The sequence below is a fragment of the Zeus faber genome, assembly GCF_960531495.2.
Source record: "Zeus faber genome assembly, chromosome: 20".
In the NCBI taxonomy this organism is placed as follows: domain Eukaryota; kingdom Metazoa; phylum Chordata; class Actinopteri; order Zeiformes; family Zeidae; genus Zeus; species Zeus faber.
Window position 1 is genome coordinate 4,012,291 of NC_137207.1, and position 8,269 is coordinate 4,020,559.

The 8,269-nt window shown below is 41.0% G+C and overlaps 1 protein-coding gene across 1 annotated transcript in view; it reads right to left on the reverse strand.

Annotated features, from left to right (window-relative positions):
- The window catches only part of stxbp4 (syntaxin binding protein 4), a gene marked incomplete at both ends in the record, with an annotated part of 75,426 nt that extends 67,495 nt beyond the window's left edge, over positions 1-7,931 (reverse strand). The window contains 5 exons of the mRNA XM_080021909.1: positions 1,968-2,042; positions 2,188-2,257; positions 3,228-3,323; positions 4,198-4,271; positions 7,876-7,931. Coding sequence (XP_079878035.1) covers positions 1,968-2,042; positions 2,188-2,257; positions 3,228-3,323; positions 4,198-4,271; positions 7,876-7,931 — 371 coding nt within the window. The remainder of the gene's footprint in view (positions 1-1,967; positions 2,043-2,187; positions 2,258-3,227; positions 3,324-4,197; positions 4,272-7,875) is intronic.
- Between the last annotated feature and the right edge of the window lie 338 nt (positions 7,932-8,269).

Consider the following 8,269-nt stretch of genomic DNA (forward strand, 5'->3'; position numbering starts at 1 on the left):
GCGGCCCTGCTGCGCCCCGGAGAGAGAGAGCATCTTTCACGGTGGGATGCTTTGGAAAAAAAGTGTGTGTTTTTATTTTATTTTAGATTTTGATATATTTCTTTAAATTTGTTTCCTACTTGAACAAGACAAAATAAAACCTGTGCACCCCTTGTTTTAGATATTGGTTAGTACTATTGGTAATATTGGTAATATTTGCTATGGCAATGGAAGTGATCATTAGGCACCTAAGCGGTTTGTTGGTGCAAAGTAGTTGGAGGGTGGTATGCATCTTCCTCCCATTAGAGCATACAGTACAGCTTATGGATGATATGACCACAGTCATGACTACAGCGCCATGTACCAGTACACTAATGAGTAGCAATATAAAATGGGCAGGGGTTAAGGTCAACCCTAGCAATTCTAGGAGATTGTTGATTGGTAGGGGGCGAGTGGTACACAAAGAAACTTGTAAATAGTCTATTAGAAAGCTGGTATTGGTCAAGGGCAAAACAAGGTCAGTGGGTGCATTGGGAAAGCGTAGAGAGGAGGAAGGTTGGGCCAGGTTGGGCATTAGACAAGTAGAATTTGGGATTGGAGGGTTTGTAGCCAAATCAACTACTTAATTTCTTCATTCGTATTAGTTATAGAATTTGGTATTTGCGGTTGTTCTCTGAAATCAGCTCTCTAGGATGTGTCTGAAGCAAATGATGGGGCTGCAGTGGCTGTGGATGAGAAGAAAACAGATCAGTTGGAGAGGTGGCTCCATGGTGCCGTGATGATAGTAAGGAATGGATGTTAGCCACCGAGGTGCCCAGTAAGGAAGGAGTGCCATGTGGTGTCTGTCTCTGGCGGTAATGAAGGATGATCATCACTGTGCATGTTTATGTGGAATAATGGTAGGCTGAGGGGTGATGGCTGTGGGTAGGGAGGGGGTGGTACTGGGACGCCAGAACTCACTGTTGAGCCTTTCCAAGGTGCATTGGGCCTAATTCAATTAAAGCTCCGATTGATAACCTCAGTGAAATACTCTGCTGGCACTCATGGTGGTTGTCGCAGCTTGGTAGCCAATGAAGCCATTTGGAGTTGGTAGTATATGGAGATGATAGCACAGCCTACAGTGTAAGGTGGTCTCCTTAAGCATAGGCTGTGAGGTATGAATTTGTTTGGCTAAACTCGGCTTCTGTGCAGCCCCCAAATTATCAGCGCAGGAGATTTACCATCAGATTGTACTGTATTGCCTCATGCTGTGCACGTGTACCTTACAGCATGCGTAGTGCCTATTTAAGGTGGGCCATGATTTAATGAGGGGTAAGAATGAACTCTAAATGAAATATAAAAGGCAAGCATTAAGGGAGCTTTGTTAACCATCATTATTGGAGAGCATATACATGTTTTTTTGTGTTACAAAGTAGCTACAAAAAGGGAATGACATGCTGTCAGTTGTTTTCGCTTATATAGTTTGATGAAGTAGCTTCACTTTTGTGATTAGCGTGCAGTTTAACATGCTACAATTTCAAAGTCTCTCCCCCACTGATTTCTTGTGACAAATCAACAACTAGGTCATTATCTCAGACCTTTACTATGCCGGCCAAGGACAACACAGGACACACAGCTTGAGACCAAGAACCCTCAGCAGGTGAACCCAAACACCTTAATGCACTTACTGTATTATTGCTATTTTAAGTTTCATCAAAAGCAAATCAAGCAGAGCTCTGCTTGTAGCCAGACGATCCAGGCTGCTACACTGTGGCGTCATTCACAGACATTCAGAGAAGGAAAAGGAGTATGTATTTGATCAAGCAACTATCACAAAGAAAAACAGTTCAACTTGCCACGACAACCGCCATTAAAACCATCACTATAACTCACCTGCTTAATGTAAGAAAAAGCCTATACAAAAAGCACTTGATTTCTTTAGAAAAACATTGAAAGACAGAGTACATGAAATGATTTAATCGATAAAAGTTGATAAAACAAAAGATTACCTAGATTCATCATCTCTGGCAATCAGCAGAGACATGTGATTGGAGTACGAGGCTGTCCGCAAGATTTCGACAGCCCTGGCAGGAAACAGAGGAGTGAAACCATCATCACCGAACAAGTCTCCACATACTTACAGCATCTCAACAAATGACACTGATCCAAATGATTATCAGTACTGGACTTATGGGGTTTATTGCTCAAAAAATCCTGCGAAAATCTCACCTTTCATTGGTCACGCCAATCAGACTGATGTTATTGACATCCAAAATCAGGTCGCCCGACTTTAACCGACCTGGAGCAGCAACAGAAAGGGAAGTCGGGGAAGCGGCAGAAATAAAAAACATATAACAAAATAGGTTTGATAAGATGGTCAAGAAACGCAATGCAAGCAAGAAGGTCAAAACCTATTTCATCCTTGTATGTCAAGTACAGAGTTAACAACAGGCTGCATGCTAACTCTGTTAGCTCAATGCAAGGCTGCAGGGGGAATCAACAAGGCACAGAGGACTGTTACATCTGCATATTGGCAAATAACATAAATAACGAAGTATGTTTTTAAAATTGTGTTTGTATATATATATATATATATATATATATATATATATATATATATATATATATATATATATATATATAAATATACTGTATATATATATATATATATAATGTTTCACGATTAATAATAAATAAAACAAGTACTATAGTGAATTATTTTTGTGCAGAACATGTATAAAACAGTATTTTCATGCATAAATAATAATAATAATAGTAAAAATATAGCTGCAGGCAGCAATACTCGGAGTCCATTATTGACACCAATTATAAATTTTGGAGTTTCCATGGAACGCATCAGTTCATGCTGTTGCTCATCTTTACATCAGCATTACGTCTAAAACTAAAATATTTTCCGAGTTTAATGAATAACTTAAATAAATAGCATGACATATCTGTCTGTAAAACTTGGCAAAAAAAAAACCAGTTCATCACCCAGTTTTCCCACAAAAGAGTCGTTTAAAAGAATTGGATCATTCGTGAATGACCCAACATGGAGTCCTGTGAATATCAGGAGGCTTGCCAGGCACAAATTGCCATTCTTGGTGTGGAAACATTACCATCAAACAAAACTCAGCTGACTGAACTGGCAACCCTACAGCACCAAGGTATTTCACAGGCAGTATCACAACTTCATAATAAACAGGAAAACATTTGTCCAAAATAGGGAAATAATAGGATTGCAGGATCTGGTACTGGTCGGTACCTACCATCCTGGGCTGCCAAACCTCCAACAATCACCCGTTTGATGTAGATACCGAATTCTTCCCCCGTCAGTTCACGGTAGCCGCCAATTATTTTCACCCCTATGGGAAGAGACGCTTTGAAAGAGTTAATGCTTTCCAGCACACACCACTAGACACAGGGTGGTCAGACACAGATCAACTATAATAGTTCTCTTATTATGTCTCTTATTTAATGGGGTGAAAAAACATCTGAAGAGTTTATAGTTTGGACTGAAATTGTTCCCTCATTAAATGTAAATATATATTCCAATGTACGTAGATCTAATGCATCGACATTCTAGGTTTTTTAGGATTATTTGTGTGGATTAAACACGGTTCTGTTATCACAAAATTACACATTGAAATGACTATCCCCATCTATGTATATGTATGTGACAAATAATCTCTTGAACTTGAACTACTACTTGAACTTGAACTACCATTATTATCTTAATGCGCATTGAAATATCAAATAAAAAAATAATTGAATGAATAATATACTTGCAATATATTATACTGTATAGTATATACCATATACAGTATAGAGTATAACCATATATTTACCAAAATATTTATTGTATTTATTGATATATTTGAAAAATATTTGTTAATAATATAAAAATATATATATTTTGGAAGAAAAAAAACCCATATATATATATGTATATATACATGTATATATAAAGCGTATTGACTGGGAAAAAAACACTTTTATTATTATTGTGCCTTTGTTGTTGCTCTTTGTGTGCTGACATCTTAATTTTCCTCCAGAATGAATAAAGTATCACTTTTTGCAATTTCTTCTTGCAACAAAATTCAGAAGAAGAAGCTTAAGGAGAAGCACTGTTGCCATTTGCTGTCTTTGACCACAAACATCCCAACAGAGGATTCCCTTTTAGCAATGAGATCTACGAGGTAGCGAGAAGAGAGTAGCTGTCAGGGCAGCGACACTAACCCAGTCCTTTCTTGCAGTCGCAGAACTCCAATCTTTGTACCGCGCGGTTGATGCCGTGTGGTCCCATGATCGTCCTGGAGGGGACACACACACACACGCACGCACACGCACACGCACACACACTCACACACACACACACACACACACACACACACACACACACACACACACACACACACACACACACACAAATGCAAAAAAAGACATCCTGATACAACATAATTCAAAGGCAAAGCATTATCTCAAATGTCCTCATATGATGCCTTTTGAAAGCGAAAAGCCCACGTCCCCTGAGTGGCAGCAGCAAACAAGGCCTGAACCTCTCTGTCTCTCTCCTTTTCTCTCTCTCTGAAATTCAAATGTCCTTTATTGACATGACAAGAGCTCTTATATTGTGAAATTATTACAAGACATGTATATTAAAATCATAATATTACACAAGTTGTGAAGTACAGAAAATATAACAATAACAACAAATGACAACAACAACAATAATACTAAATGGAATAGTGAAATCCACGAATAGACAACAATGACGATAGACAATGAAAGAACAAATGTGCAAATAAAAGAGTGTAGATGAATTGATCTGTTCAGTCCATCATTGTCCCTCCAGGCTGTTATGTATTTAGCTGCCACTATTGAGCACTCTGGTCCCCGCCACCCTCTCTCTCTGGGCTTTAATAGAAAAACATAATCAAATCATTGCAGGATTTGAGCTCATTCCCGCTGGCAGACGACGCATCCCCAGATCACATCCAAAGGATGCGGATGGATGCAGTTCGCGACGATCAAATCGAATTGACAGCACCTGAACCCCGTCAGCGACGTGAATTTCTGTCACTTGGAAGCCAGATCCCAAATATTAGCTTTCCGAAATATAGAACAATGAAAAACAAAAAGGCCTGGTTGTGTGTCTGCGTGTCAAAAAGAGTTTGTTGGGACAGCCTGACAGATCTTCAGGATCAGGTCGAGCACACTTTCCGCAATACACCATTTAAAGCTGCATTACATGAAATTCGAGGAAATGTTGATGGATGTAAACAAACTTCAACTTTGGACCTCTCCCTCACGTCTGCCTACCAACGAGTCACAGAAAAACTCACTTCATTTCTTCTTTAGAGGTTGAATTTCTCTGAGCAGCATGGATAGTTAACAAAGAGGAATGGAACACAAGCTCCGTCTCTGGGGTAACTAGGCCATCGCCGCAGACAAACACTAACCTGCGTGGCATGTCAGCATTCAGGAACCTGGATTGTTTGTTTACACCGCAAATCCGGCCCAATGGCAGCTTTTGACATGACCCAGTTGAGCGCTCGACCCCAATTCACTCCAGGGCACAACGAATCTGGAAAGTTCTCGACATCATGCCGCTATCACCACGGCGAGGCAATCGTTCGCATAGGGAACTGTAATGACCGATTCATTCTTTTATTGCAAATACAACAATGGTGTCAGTACATATTACAACCGTGATTTTACTTGGACATTGTCAAATGCGAGGGTTGTTTGGGGTGCGGTGGACTGAGGGAGAAAGTGATGGAAAGAAAAGTGAACTGCTATATCTGATTTCCTAGACTTCCAAGACGAATTTCTTGATTGCAAATCATTGCAAGCTGTCGATGGTATCTATGAGCTTCCATGACGAGAAGGCATCAAATCAATGATTTGGCCGCTGAGGTCCTTGCGAATATAGAAATTGTAAAAAAGTGCTCATAAATAAGCAAAACAGGTGAAGCGGTCATTTAAAAGATAGATTTGCTTTTCAAACCAAGGCCTAAAATGTTGGTTCCAATCATTTGTTACTGTGCATAGCAAAATCGCACTAAATCCTTTATTATTGAGAAACTTACCACTCTGCTGCAGCTTCTCACTGTACTTACATGCGGTCCAGTGGGGCAAACGTTTAAGCCTTCAAAATAGAGTGGGTTTTTTTAACAGGTTTTGAATGACAGTAATATCACCTTTAATTTAAAACTAAGTGATGTTATTGCCGCTTTATGTCAATAACTCATTTTCGAATGACGCTCTCGAGTAAGAGCTGAAACAGACAATCAAACAAAAAATTAAGCTTTTTGTTTTTTTACATGTGTGCGTATTAGAGATATTCTAGAGAGAGAAATATAGAATAGAGATATTCTCAACTTTGAAGTCAAGACCCATGTTGGGTCAATTCATACGCGGAGGGCTTGCTGAACTGATTCATTATTATTAGATTTGTATATATTTTTTTTTTCAATTTGTTAAATTGGTGTGAATACCAGAACGTATCCTCTGCGATGCTCATTCACACGAAACAGTTGCATTGTGGAACAATATGCATTATGGAATATCCACACTTTGTCACTTCAGTTTTAGTACAGTGAGAAAGATTTTTATTTAGACTCAAAGGGGTTGCATTAAGGCATTTGCATTTATTTTAGAATTGTAATGCATACAATTTGTGTTGCTGGCTTCAAAATAATACGAATGATAGGTATTGCTAATTTTCTGTTGTTGCGAGAAGTTCGGGGCCGCGGGCCAAAAAAGGGTTGTGAACCCCAAGCTAAGTCAGCCATGTCGTTCGGTGACGAGCTCGTCTGGGACATTTTCTTACCGTGACTTGCTCAAGGGCAGGTGAGGATAGGGTCTCCACACCGTTAACCCTCCCGATAGGCAACTATACAATAACAACGATGGTTTCAGTCCTTGCTGCTGATGGATTCTGACTTTTGTTATCGAGTCATTTTGGTTATTTCCCCATGTCATTCACATCAACAGCGGCAGCTAAATATGGATACGCCACAAACAGACAAGCGAAACTCAAAGACGCCATATTTTCCATTTCCAAAAGGTCGCTGTCAACGCGCAACGGATTCTGCTACTTTAGACCTACGAAGGGTCTTTTAGATTCGTTGTCCTCCCGCAGCAACAGACCTCTCCAAGTGCGGTAAACAGAAACAATAGCTGAATCGCTGGGACACAAGAACGCAATTAAACTGATCACTTAATACCTGATAATCTGCATTACCTGCCATGCTCATGCCTCGTCACGCAGAGCCCAAGCTACGGTGGGGGGGGGGGGGGTGTCCAGTCCCGCTGGACACTCTGGGAAACATCGGCCAAACTGTCCGGGACTAATGTGGACACTTTGCCCCGGTAGCCTGCAAAAACTCCTGGGCGGTCCCTACATTTGAGGCTCTGTGACTCATGGGATCTTTAAAAAATATATCGTTAAGTGAAAAGCCAATTATTATTTAATGAAGACAAAATAAGTAAATGATCCAAACCTGCGTGTTTACACTTACACAACAATGGCCGTAAGCCACAGCAGATGGATCGATGGAGATTATATAGATGCAAACACATTCGCATCCATATGTCGACAGATTACCATTGCGGTATCCCCATAGCGGCGTGGCGTAATAACAACAGGAGCTACCGTATCCACCATTGCACGTCGGATGAGGGCACTTCGCCCCAGCTCCAGCTTACAGCTCTGCTGCGTGGAACAGGTGTGAGGGTCTGATAAATGTTGGAACGCGAGATGAAAAACGGAAGAAAGGTTCACGCCGAAAGCATCTGTCACTGACCTAATTCGCCTCACCTCTCACCCCCAACCCGTTATGAACTTAAAGACACCGGCGAGCACACTTAAAGAGGGGTGGAGGGAGGCAAAGACAAGGTAATTTTACTTACCAGTAAAGCAGAGATAGCCCATCGAAGCGCTCAGCCTCCTGAGGGAGCAATGGCATCGCACAGTCGAGAGGCAGAAACAGCGAATGCTCTCCCCGCCACTGTCGCCAACCGTACACCATGCACACACACACACACACACACACACACACACACACACACACAACCACACACACACAGGGGGTAGGAAAAGCACGTATTACGTAGCCATGAGATGAGATAAGAGTCAGTTGTTTGAAAGGTAGATGGGATGAATTGAGACGGCAGCAGCAGTTCACACGGGGTCAGTCCTGTGTGACTGCAGAGAGAAGGAGAAAGAGGAAAAGACAGACAGACAGAGTGAGAGAGAGAGAGAGAGAGAGAGAGAGAGATGGAAATCCGCCTGGACAGTGAGAGA